Source organism: Alnus glutinosa, chromosome 2, assembly GCF_958979055.1.
Source record: "Alnus glutinosa chromosome 2, dhAlnGlut1.1, whole genome shotgun sequence".
Lineage (NCBI taxonomy): Eukaryota > Viridiplantae > Streptophyta > Magnoliopsida > Fagales > Betulaceae > Alnus > Alnus glutinosa.
This window is the reverse complement of record NC_084887.1, coordinates 36968402-36981097: the sequence shown is the minus strand read 5'-3', so window position 1 is coordinate 36981097 and position 12696 is coordinate 36968402. Positions and strand designations below refer to the sequence as shown.

At 35.5% G+C, this 12696-nt stretch overlaps 2 protein-coding genes and 1 non-coding gene across 3 annotated transcripts; 1 reads left to right on the top strand and 2 right to left on the bottom strand.

Annotated features, from left to right (window-relative positions):
- Nucleotides 1-1415: 1415 nt before the first annotated feature.
- On the top strand, nucleotides 1416-1487 carry TRNAD-GUC (transfer RNA aspartic acid (anticodon GUC)). The gene has a single exon. It is a non-coding gene; the product is annotated as a tRNA-Asp (tRNA).
- Nucleotides 1488-1994: 507 nt separating this feature from the next.
- Nucleotides 1995-6492, bottom strand: LOC133859911 (serine/threonine-protein kinase STY13). The gene is made up of 6 exons (XM_062295490.1): nucleotides 5763-6492; nucleotides 5318-5450; nucleotides 4949-5144; nucleotides 3747-3871; nucleotides 3498-3656; nucleotides 1995-2657 (listed from the first exon to the last, which is right to left on the bottom strand). The coding sequence occupies exons 1-6, from the start codon at nucleotides 5891-5893 to the stop codon at nucleotides 2343-2345; spliced, it is 1059 nt and encodes a 352-aa protein (XP_062151474.1). The 5' UTR covers nucleotides 5894-6492; the 3' UTR covers nucleotides 1995-2342.
- A 4292-nt stretch (nucleotides 6493-10784) lies between these two features.
- On the bottom strand, nucleotides 10785-12419 carry LOC133861024 (GEM-like protein 5). The gene is made up of 3 exons (XM_062296721.1): nucleotides 11961-12419; nucleotides 11366-11640; nucleotides 10785-11199 (listed from the first exon to the last, which is right to left on the bottom strand). Exons 1-3 carry the CDS (start codon nucleotides 12304-12306, stop codon nucleotides 11008-11010), a joined length of 813 nt encoding a protein of 270 aa, XP_062152705.1. The 5' UTR covers nucleotides 12307-12419; the 3' UTR covers nucleotides 10785-11007.
- Between the last annotated feature and the right edge of the window lie 277 nt (nucleotides 12420-12696).

Below are 12696 nucleotides of genomic sequence, written 5' to 3'. Positions count from 1 at the left end.
CCCTAAAAGGCCTAGAAACCAAAAAAAAAAAAAAAAAAAAAAGGTTTGGATTTAGCCACCCCCAGATCGGCCGTATGGGGTGGTCGAAACCACCCCCAGGCCCTTGGGGGTGGTCCAGCCACCCTTAAAAGGCATAGATACCAAAAAAAAAAAAAAAAAAGGTTTTAATTTTGGGGGTGGCCGAGATCGGCCGTATGGGGTGGTCCGGCCACCCCTAAAAGGCCTAGAAACCAAAAACAAAAACAGAAAAAAAAAGGTTTGGATTTTTGGGGTGGCCGGATCACCCCCAAAGGCGAGCCACCCCCAGATCGGCCGTATGGGGTGGTCGAAACCACCCCCAGGGCCTTGGGGATGGTCCGGCCACCCCCCAAACCCTTAACTTTTTTTTTGTTTTGTTTTTTGGCCTTTTGGGGGTGGCCAGACCACCCCCAAAGTCGACTAGGGTGGTTCATCCACCCCAAATCGGCCAAGGGGGTGGTTCTAGTCAATAATGGGGTGGCCGGGCACCTGTTTGGGCAACCCCGGCCACCTCTTTAGTTTTTTTAGGTTTTTATATTTTTTGTTTTTAATTATTATTATTTTTATAATTTTTAAATTTATTAAAAAATTTGTAAATTTTTTTAAGTGGAAACGGTACCGTTTTGTGAAAAAACAGTACCGTTTTCCACTACAGCACCCATGCGGTAGTTTTAAACTACCGCATGGAAGCCGGATCCAAGATGGATATATATATAATGTTAAAATTTTCCTTTAAATTGAATTGGAATAATTTCTTTCAATCTAAGTTATTAAATTAATGTGTGTCCAAAATGTATGAATCTCGTATGCATTTTCAATAGAATATGTAATTATCACATGCATTTTTTATAAATGTCAATAGACTAAATTGGAAGAATTTATTCCAATTCAATTTAAAAGAAAAAAATTGTCTAATAATTACATCCCTCTCTTTAGAACTTAATTCGTACTCTAGAAATTATACTAAAGAAAAATATAGATTAAAAAAAAAAAACAAAAAACCTTTTTTCCATGTGATAGTTTTTTTTTTATTATTATTTAACAATTCAATACCCTAAAAAAGTTAATTGCTAAAAAAATTAAAGATTTAATTATATATTGTTTATGGTTATTATGTCCTATACCATTGTTTGCTTGGACTTTGTTTTTATAGATTTTCCTAAATTCTTAGTGGCCTAATAATATTAAAGTATCAATTTCTTTCGTTAACTTTTTTAGAAGGATTAATAAACAAAGAGAAGCCTAATGAGAACGAAAAGTCAACCTATTAATACGGGATGGAATTCAAGTTAAAGCTAATTTCCTACGAGTTAAGTTGCTTTTCAAATCCCTTTTTTATCTTGTTCTTTTTCTTCCAAAAAGATATATAATATATTAAGAAAGTAATGTATCAACAAGTCGTTGTAGTATAGTGGTAAGTATTCCCGCCTGTCACGCGGGTGACCCGGGTTCGATCCCCGGCAACGGCGAGAAAATTTTGTTTTCGTTTTTTGAACGAATAAAGATTGGCTAAAACTCTAAAAGGCATAAGTCACTTGGTCCAGCCCAACTTTGGACCATGTTAATAAGAGTCTAGTTTGTATGGGCCCAATCCGAGTAAAGTACAAGAATGCCCCTCGGGCATGTATCGGTGATTCGGTAGGAAGCAGGGTGTAAATTAACGTGTTTTAATGGCTTTACTTATAACTACTAAGGAGTTTATTCCAACAAATTGGTTTTTGACCATTTTTTAAGATTGGACAAAAGTTTTCCTCCACATTTAGGTTACTATATTAAACAGAAATTTGTCTAAAATATTTATAATTCAATTTAATAGACTAAATTAAAAATAAATAAATAAAATTCCCAACCCAGATTGGAGAAAAACCTTGTTCTTTCGAAATTAGTGTTTAGTGGTTAGTTCTGGGCCAGCATTATGGATCATCAAATACCAATCAAGAATTGACAAGAACACATTTTAATTAGAATGCATGGTCTTATTACTAAATATGATACAATCCACTAACACTTGAATGTTCAGTTATTACATATTCTGGAAGATTTTTTGCATACTAGTAGGAGTAAAAGGCCTTTGGATGACCCTTGTTTTACAATGAGACTACATCTCAGCAACCCCAACCCCAACCCCAAGACTTGGAACAAACTGAAATCAATGTGAAGGGAGTAAGGAAATTTTGACTGTAACATCAGCTCCAGCATGGTCTCCTATGTCAACTAAACGGACTAACTTTGAGCAAATTAACATTTCTTTTGAAGTAAGACGAAGTATTTTTGTAATGTTTCAGACTATAGTTTATTGAGCTTTGCCTAAGAATAATCTGGGATCAGTAACACTGTCTAAAGCAACTGAAAAAACTTATAGGTTTCTCTTCCATGCCAGGCATTGGGGTCTCCTCCGAGCCATGTCTTACAGCCATTAAGGAACTTGTACCAGGAGATTCTGGTGGAAACACAGTATTCTCAGAAGTGTACATCCGAGGAGGGATAACAGGCTCTGGTGGTGAAATGATAGAGAGATAGTGCAAAAGCATCTGTATAATTTGGCTGAAGTTAGGTCGAGCATTTGGATCCTCTTTCCAACATGAAGTCACGATCAAAGCCAAATCCTCAGGGAGGTTTTCAGCACTGGGCCTCACATTCTGAAACAATAAATATTTGAATGATGATACCTTGAAAAAGCTCCAAACAATGGATGAGTTTTGATCTAGTAATGAGATGATGTGAGGCATTGTGGCATATGATGCATATTCACTTACCGGATGGCCTAATCCCAGGAATTTACACAAAAATCAAAATAAAATATGCGATATCAGACCCCTTTCAAGCATCAGTTCTGCTAATTGTACATACATTCTAATCGACATCAAAGTTTGCACAAGAGGATTCTTAGTAAATCTTTAATTACATGTTTCCAGAAAGGTTCTAGTCCCAGCAGTTTAGTCTTGCAATTATACATTTGATTTTATTCCTCCTCCCCAACATGCAGTAGCTAGGGGTCCTTTTTATATCTCCATGCATTCTTACTTAAAAAATAAAATAATAATATCCATGCATTCTTAACCGAGGTGGTCAGGCCTCATTGTTCAAGTGCATTATTCTTAGGACAATTCCAATCCCTACGAATATTATTAAGTAATTTTCACTGTTACTGTTCTAGTGTGTGTGGAAAATGCTGCCCATTAACCCCCGCGAAAGCTGGGAATGGGGGCTGTCTGCTAGTTCTCCTAGACTACTCAAAAGTTTCCTGCACTCGCTGCATTATGCATTAAGTGGAAAAGCGTTGCTTCCAAAGCAAGCAAATCTTTGTTCACTTTCACCTTCTTATAGTTTTAAAAGTGAGATCTTAATAAGAACCTGGATGTCATTAAAGTTGCTATCTAAAGTCATTATACCTTAACATAACACACACACACACACACACACATAGAAATCATCCGGTCTTAGATATATCACAAGACAAGATCACAACATATGGTTACCTTAAAAGCGGCTGCATATGCTGCCTGTAGATTTGACATGCCCTCAAAAGGCAATTTATTGTGGATAAGCTCCCACAACACAATTGCAAAGCTATAGGTATCCACCTTGTGATTGTAATGCTTCTTCTCCCCGTGCTTTAGTGTGACTGTGCTGTAAAGCTGTCACCAAATAGGGAGGTGAATAATTAATGATACAAAACACCCACTTGCTGAACAAAATAAACCTAAAACCTTCCAGCGATTGAGTACCTCTGGAGCCATCCAACGATATGTCCCCGTTTCAGCAGTCATCATCTCTATTAATGACTCTTCTCTAGCTAAACCAAAATCTGCAAGTTTAACTGTTTTGTGGTCTGCAGTCAAGATCAAGTTCTCTGTGAAAGGGAAAGGAAACAAAACTGTCAGAATTTTGCTTAAACCTAGATTCCTCAGGAAGCAGCTACACCTGATTTATGTAAATATCACTTTAGAGATAATGCTCAAAAATATTTCAGCTAAATGGTAGCTAGAATCTCAAATAAGATATTTGCCTTCTGAAACAACATCTCAAGTTCACCTTGTCTATAATGAGTAAGAGTGAAACCATTATACTAGGAACAGCTAAATATTATTTGGTCATTTGTTACAACAAACACATTAACTTCAAAACAAAAAATAATGAAACAAGAAACTACTATTAATTGAATTTGACAGAAGCAGTGTGATCCTAAACCAACTGGGAGACATGAGATATTCTCTTGAGATATAGCATGCCGAAGAAGTTAAGAAATTAGGTCCAAGGAGAGCCAAGGAAACATGAACTGGGACAAACTCAAAGTAAAGCCTTTGATGACCCTAAATCCAATTCTACTACACAATGAGAAGCCTCCCACCAGATCTACAACACCTTGTTGACTATACTGGGAGCAAAATTTAGCATCTCATCGCTTTGTACATGCAAAGGCATACCACATCTCTCACCAGTATACCCAAAGGCAGACAGAAGAAGCAGGTAGTGGAGGTGCAACAACTCAAGTTGATTACTAAAAGGTTAAGATCGATCACACATAAGAGAACAATATAGTCATGCTTGAAGGAAGTGTCCCAACACTAAGCCTCTTGTAGATACAGACAGTAACTTGAACGGAAAAGTTTCAATTCCAATTATCAACCAAATGAAAATGGAGATGCAAATGGCATATGTGAGTAAAACATTCACCACATTATGCAATACCATTGTAAACCATTCAGATATAATTTAAGTAAAAATTAATTAGTACAGACTTCACATGATTCCTGCTAATCAAGTAGTCCATTATTTTTTTTATAAGTGAGACATGACCAAATGTACAGACAGTAGAAACTCCAAATTCGACCAAAATGAACTTTATTATTAACTGCCCAACCTGATCCAAAATGCTACTTAAACTTAGCATGCTTAACAATCCTATTAATACAGTAAATAACCATACCAGGTTTCAGATCCCGGTGAATGATCCCGTGGGAATGCAAGCATTCCATTGCACGAGCAATATCAAGTGCAAACCCCACGGCCACATGCATATCCAAGCACCTTGGCCGCATATTCAACAAGTACTTACGCAAGGTCCCGCCCAATAGAAGCTCGGTTACTATCACCATGACAGGTTCCTTGCAAGCGCCAATAAACTGGTAAAATACAGAGAGACACAGCCCTCTTAGATATTGCATACATGCTCACTTCATTGGTTTCTACATAAGATATGTCACTGAAATCCTAATTGCCAAATGTAAAATCCAGATAATATAGTATCATATGCCTAACAATTAAAATATCATTCCCTATATGCTTATCAAACAACCTTCACTAGATTCTTGTGTTGAACTCTGGATAACAATAAACACTCTCTGGCAAACCGCGCTTCTCTCTTGGCAATCTCTTCTGGGGTTTCTCCTCTATGAACAACTTTAATAGCAACAGTTTGGTTTTTATATCTGAGAAACACAAATTCCAACAAAACCAAAGATTAAGATAAGTGCACCATAACAATACACCACTGGTCAAATGATCTAAACCTATAAAGCCATAAATAAAGGCTCATAAATATGCACTAGGAAATCAAAATCGCAATTCCAAAAGGCCAAGGCCAGAACTTTAGCAGGAACAAGTTCACCAATAAAATCAGGATTCAGGAGGTTCTTAGTCCCAGCCAAAGAGTAAATCCTAATTACTATTATTGAGATAGAAGAATTGAGACAGGAAAAAAAAAAAGAAATAAAAAGAACATAGAACCCTGATTGACTTACTGTCCCTTGTAAACTTTGGCATGCGCACCCTCTCCAATCTTCGGCCCAACAAGAAGTTGCTTAGGATCCACCAGCCACTTTGCATCCAAACTGAACTCCTCAGCTGAGTAAATTCCATTACCGGATCCCATTTTTTTTTCTCTCCCTCTCTCTAAAACCGGAACTGAACTAGAACAAGCTGACTAACCAAAGTACACTCTTTTGTGCATCACACATATGAAGTATTCTGAGGTGAAAAATAAGCTACAAAACAAAAGAGAGAATTACAGAAGGACATGCTCAGTTCTGTATCAATGGCAGGTTCCCCAACACAGACCCATCCCCAAGATCACGCTCGCAGATCCAAAAAGAATTCAATATGTGCCTTTGTTTGGGAGACAAAGAATAATACTCCACATGCTTCTAAGGCACCCACCAGCAACCCCAGAGAAAATAATATTAAGGATTTTTATCAAACGAAAATCAGAGACCCCAGACAAGCTCTGTCAGAAACAGAGTAGCAAAAAAATTGTGCTGGAAAAAAAAGCAAAATGGCAAAGAACATGAAGAAAGCTTCAATGGGGGATAGCAGTTGAGAATGAAACTCAAGGACCCAGATTGAAATTTTGGGAGCGGTGGTAGTGGGTCTGTGATAATATATTCTTCTCCGCGTATTGAATTTGCTCTGTTCTTGATCTGCGGATAAAGCCGCGGAAGGAGTAGAGTCTGTGTCAGAGAACAGTGGACTTTGATTTTGCATGAATAGATAAATATATATGAGAGAGAGAGAGAGAGAGAGAGTAATTCTAATAAGTCTTTAATTTTTAATTATTTTTTTGTTTAAATAATTTAGATTTAGTAATATTTCTATATAATTTTAAGCAATTCACCGTAAAATTACCGTAATTTTTTTTTTAGAAGATCACAGTTCACAATTCATAAATGGAGAAGATTATATTAAAGTGATTTACCCCATAAAAAAAGAAGGTGTTGTTGATTTTATTAAATTATGTATTACATGCTCACGTAACTGAAGTGTGATGAGCCTAAAATTCTTAATCCAAATCTTAATAAAATTCTTAATTTAAATCCTAATAAGACAATAATAAATAACATTCCTAATTCTAATAAGATTACAAATAATAAATGATAATAACGAGATAATAACCGTACGGCCATACAATCTTTTACTTATTAGTGCATCGATTAGTAGTACTAAAATAAAAAAGAGTAATGCTACGTACTCGACTCTCGTTTCATTGTATTAATAACTTTTTAATAAAAATTAATCCAATAACCGATGGTAGCATTATCAAGAAAAAAAGAATTCCTAAATATGGTTAAAGAAATACCATTGTTATTCTTTTCAAATATAGAGATATGAGATGATAAGAATGACAATCATGGAACCTTGATTTATTTATAAAAAAATGAAAGATTTGTCAAAATTAAGTTACTCTTTTGAATGGGAAAAGCATTTTATTGGATCATAAAAGATGTACATGGTTATTAGAATCCAAATATAAAGGATTTGGCTTACATACGGTAAAAAAATTACAGCATATACGTTATAATATTTTTAGCGGTCTATATTTACTTTATTTCTCATAAAAAAAATTAAAATTAAGTCGAATAGCAATTTGATGACATAGTGAAAAGTCATTTCTTAATAATAATAATAATTTCTTATTAGCCTAATTTTCTCTCAAGCACGTGCTATAAAAGAATCTATTTAAGCAATAAGCAGTTAATAAATTGTTGTGAGATGTTTATTGTCAAAGATTCTTCTTCCTCATTGCCTTGTTTGTATTTGACAATTGGCCTTCATTTGGATTTAAAGTAAAGTAATTAACCATTCACACTTTGAAAATGGCAATAAGGCGTTACCTTTTTATTTATTTATTGATTTATTTTGTTTCTTTTTTCTTTTCTTCTATAGCTCTTATTTGTTTCTAGAAGTTTATTTAGTATTATTTGTTTATCGGTGCACATTTCCTTATTTTTTGTTTTACAAATAAATTAATAATCAACTCAAAATATAAAAATACTGTTCAAAACATAAGAATAATTTTCACTTTTATATTGCACCTAAACACTTTTTTTAAAAAAAAAAATAAAAAAAAATCTAGCTAACGAGCAATAAAAAAAAAAAAATTATAGTTTTTTCAACTATCCAGATTTTATTTAACTTTTTATCTTTTAATACTCCAAACTCATTAACAAACATACCATATTCATACACCCTTTGTTCCATAAGACAATGCTTAGCCTTTGTTGGTGCAATAAATTTACAGTGTATCCCACTCAATCACTCCAATAGTCCGTCACGTGACAAGCATTCAGAAACCGTATTAATGAATCAGAAGCATCTCCTTCATTCAAAGGGGCCACTATCTCCAAAAACCAGAAATCATTATCATTCTCTTTCAAAAAATTTCTTTTTATTTTTTCCTCTCATCAAATTTACGGACTTAAGCATCGAATCGTCCATAATCTCTTAAAACTGACAATTTTTCAATGACTATTTTCTCTGTGTTACATTTTGCAAGACCCCGTCGCCGATCTGACAATTCAAAAATGTGATTTAAAAAAGCCTTCAAAGTTTATTAAAAAGTAACGATTGACATTTGACAATCTCCAATGTGTATAAGTATAATTGTGCTGAGTTGGTCAATTGCTCTGCCACGTGAGCATTTATATCTTCCATTGAATCTATTTTGTAATCCTAGGTAGGCTCTGATGTCCGAATTTGTCTTCTGGTGGGTTTGTTGGACAATTTGCAATTGGACTTTTCTGTAGAGGCAGAGAGTCGGTGGCCATCGGCCTCCCATGATGTTTGTTTTCAAGACCGTTGATAAGAAGGTCAAAAGTTCACCCATTCCAAGATTAGTTGGCTTAATCAAAAGGAATAAAAAATAATAATAAAAAAAAAAACAAAGGGGAAGAAGGACTATAATGTAAAGAGGAAGAAAAAAGAGAAATGCATTCGCCATCCTTTTGACTTTGGCTGCAGTCTGATCTCATGAAATTGACTTGTCCTTGAGCCCAAGGCTTGATGTCGGTTGGGCTAGAGAGAGAGGCATGCATGTGAGTAAATGTCTTTAAAGATGTATGGTGTAGACAGATATTAAAGGATTGGGATTTCGTTGACCTAATTTGGCTAGAAAAAATGAGAGTGGAACTCGGAATCCTGAGGTTTCAGGACCAAGTCCTACGGCAGTTTAATAAAATTAAATTCAAGTCAAACAAAGATTCGACACGATTAATAAACATGTTAATTTAGGGTTAACTCGCTTAATACATGAGTAACCTTATAATGCGTATAAATTAAACATATATATATATATATATATATATATATATATATATATGTATTACTATTAAAAAATGTAAACCTTAAAGTAGACAAAAAATTACCTTGGGTCTTATCTTTAGTTCTGAAGATATAATTTTTATAGTGTAATTCATTTTTATGGACAATAATTGAAAATTTTTGTGCCAATATCTTTATATAAATATGGCATTTTCATGCTCAATAATTGAAAATTTTGTTAGTTAAACGGATTATGCGGGTTGGGTTAAGTCACATGCCTATTTAATAGGTTGTGTCAGGGTTGGCGGAATCGACCTGTTTAATTAAATGAATTGAGTTCAAATTAACATATTTAATCTTATATACATAAATCGATAAGACTGAACTCAATACAGAAACTCTAATTGACACCCTTAATTTGCTAGGAATCTCTAGATGCGGTGCCTTCTCTCATTCCGTGAGAATTGTAGGGAATATAAGCTAAATATGTGGGACAAGACAGAATTTTCCATATAACATCTTGTACCTTCCATTGGTTTTCACATGGTTCATCTTGTTCTTTATTGTCTTGTCTTTATGTTTCCTCTTATTTTTAGAAATAGATTATGTTAGTTATTTCATATGGGACATATATATTTATATACTATAAATAAACTGCTTTGGTACACTTGTGCTGACACTACATTTAGCCTTCTTAATTAACTATGCATGAAGAGAAGTTTTTTCTGGATATGTTTTGAACTGATGGAGCAGCAATTGTGGGTTTTGCTGAGGTAGAAGCCAATGAAGATTGAGTCCTCACTAGAATTTCCCATTGATGGTGAAACGGTTACGGTATGAATCAGTGAAAGTCCATGGGCCTCTCAAAAGGGGTCCTGAGAAAGGAAGGAATATCATGACTTATAAAGTCCAAGTGAAAAAAATCATAACGATGTAGGACATTTCAACACACCCTCTCAAGCGTATTGATGGTGAAACGGTTACAGTATGAATCTGTGAAAGTCTATGGGCCTCTCAAAAGAGGTCCTGAGAGAGAAATGAACATCATGACTTATAAAGTGCCCAAGTGAAAAAAAATCTTAATAATGTAGGACATTTCAACACATCTTCTCACTCGTGACAACTAATGGTCAAACACATAGACAACAACGGGAGGGAAATGTCAATTATTGCAATAAACCTGTAATTTTGATACCATGTAAAAGCCCATAGGCCATATTCACTCTTAAAAGACGTCTTGAGAGAGAATTTGACACAATAGCTTAGAAACAACTTAGGGCTAGTAAACCATAGCGATGTGTGAGACTTTAACAGAATAAGCAAGCAACTTGTCTCATGATTCTTTGCTTTCCTCTGCCCCTGGAAACTTGCTTTATCCTTCAACAATAACTTGGATTTGCTGTGATTCATGAAATCAAGAAAATCAATGGCTGCAACGTTCAATTTTATTTTACTGGTTTAAGTGGGTTTGAGATCCTTACTTTCATATATTATTCTGTGTCTTCAAATGTTTATCTTATGAATTCTTTGTGTTCTTGCTTCTAATATTACTGCATGTTAAACCACCACTTATCTCAAAAGTTTAAGTTAATAAGAAGAGATGAATTTAATAATCTCATCAATACTTTAACACCACTCTCTTATGAAATTTTAGATGCACAATCAAAATTTAATAAGTTGAAAAGATTGCAGTTGTATATAGGAATTTGCATGCAAAATAAGTCCAAATCTTAACAACCAAACACTAGTTTACAATAGGCATGAAAACATGAATGGTTTAGAACAAACAAATATACATAGAAATGATAGAGTAAAAAACAAAAAACTACATGAAAAAGGAAGATAATGTGAATCTCAAAACTGAGACTCACACTGTTGCCCTCTATGTACACACAGAGAAATCAACAACAAACAGAGAACATAAAGATTTTGAAGAGGATGAAGATCTGCTATCTAACAACTATTGCGCGCTTTGAAATCTGATACACTATTTAAGAGGTGATGTAAGGCTTTCTCGAAATTAACGAAACCCATGAACCAGAAGTCATGGCCATCAGTAGTGACCATCTGAATATACTTCTCTGCTGGATTTTCTCTCATGATCACAGGGTTGACAGTGCTAATATTTTCCAAAGGTATCATAACCTGTTAAGGACACCGAAGTCAGTGAATGAATAAGGATAGTTTAGTGCGTAGTAGACATATATTGATCTCATTGTTTCTACTGACATAAATTTCTTTTCATCTTTCCATTTTTTTCACAATTAGATTACACTTCAATCTCTAATAATTATTTCAACAAATATGTTACCTTGTAGTAGCACCAAGCTTCTTGTCCCGACGGAGCAATGAAAGACAAGGGGCGATCGCTGCAGAAAGCCACACGAGCTGTTGACAGATATAGGGTTCCAGCAACAGGGCCGGTAGCTGTGGAGAGGTAACAAGCAAACGTCTTCTTTAGCTTCTCATTTGGATAAGTTGGGAAAGTCTGCTTATAGAGGGACTCGAATCCACCCTCTGTTATTGCTTTTGCTGTCAGGTTCACTTTCCCCCACGCGACTTCTGATACAGATGGCCCAGTTTTAACTGCAATTTCATATGCAACACACATATGAGTCATAGAACATACATTTTAGTTTGACGTTTCTTTGGTAAATTTTACAGTCACACATTTTATCAGCTGCAAACCAATCATGCTTAGTCAAACCACTACTTATCTGAGCCCACATGAAATATTTAAAAGAAATAGGAGGTGAATGGATGGAGATAAGGTTCTCAGGGCCTTTGCTCTGTATCTGAAAAGCTTAAGACTATAGGAAGTGATAAATTTAGTTTAATTAATATCCAAACATAACAAACATGTCTAAGACTTTCTGGCTGAATTTAGTTTAGGACTTTGAACTTACGGTTGTGCCAGATGTTGCTGGCTATAGTCTCAGCTTTCCTGCTCCAGGTATTGAACATGTGAATCACGGGCTCTAAAGGATTGCTGCTTGGCTTGTCCACAGGGGAGTAGATGACATAGGGTTGGTGATCAGCAGCAGTCCACAAGGCAGCCTTCTGGTTGTCAGGGTGTACAGTAGGGGCTGCTGGTGCTCCCATGATGTGGGTGCCCCATTTCTTGGTTTCCTCATCCGATGGTGGTGGGTATGAAGATGATGTTGCTGCTGCTGAATTAGGTTGATTAGGCTGTGGTTCATCTGTGATTGTGGATGATTGGTGGGGTTCTCCTTTTTCAGTTGTGCCTCTCATGGTTGATTGAATGGAAAGTAGATGTTGGCTCCTCAGGTGATAGACTGTTAGTTAAGGGCTGGTTTATAGACGAAGAATCAGATCAGTTAGCAGCATCAACTTTTGAGAAGGTAAAAGGCTTCGAAATTCAGGTTCCTTGGGCTGCTTTGTTGACCAGTTGTTATCTGAGGAAAATCCCTAAGCTTCCAGTTTCCAAGCCCAAGTGCATGGGTCCAGCCCGTGTCACCATCCCTAGAGTCATCAACAACTTTCGAGAAGGAGCATGTAGGTAGACAGTCCACATGAGTGCCACGTACGTGGTGCTACATGCGTTATGTCAGTTAGTGAAGAATTTGTAGAATATTCATTTCTTTTTCTGGTATACATGTCATATTTATTGTTGCACCGCAT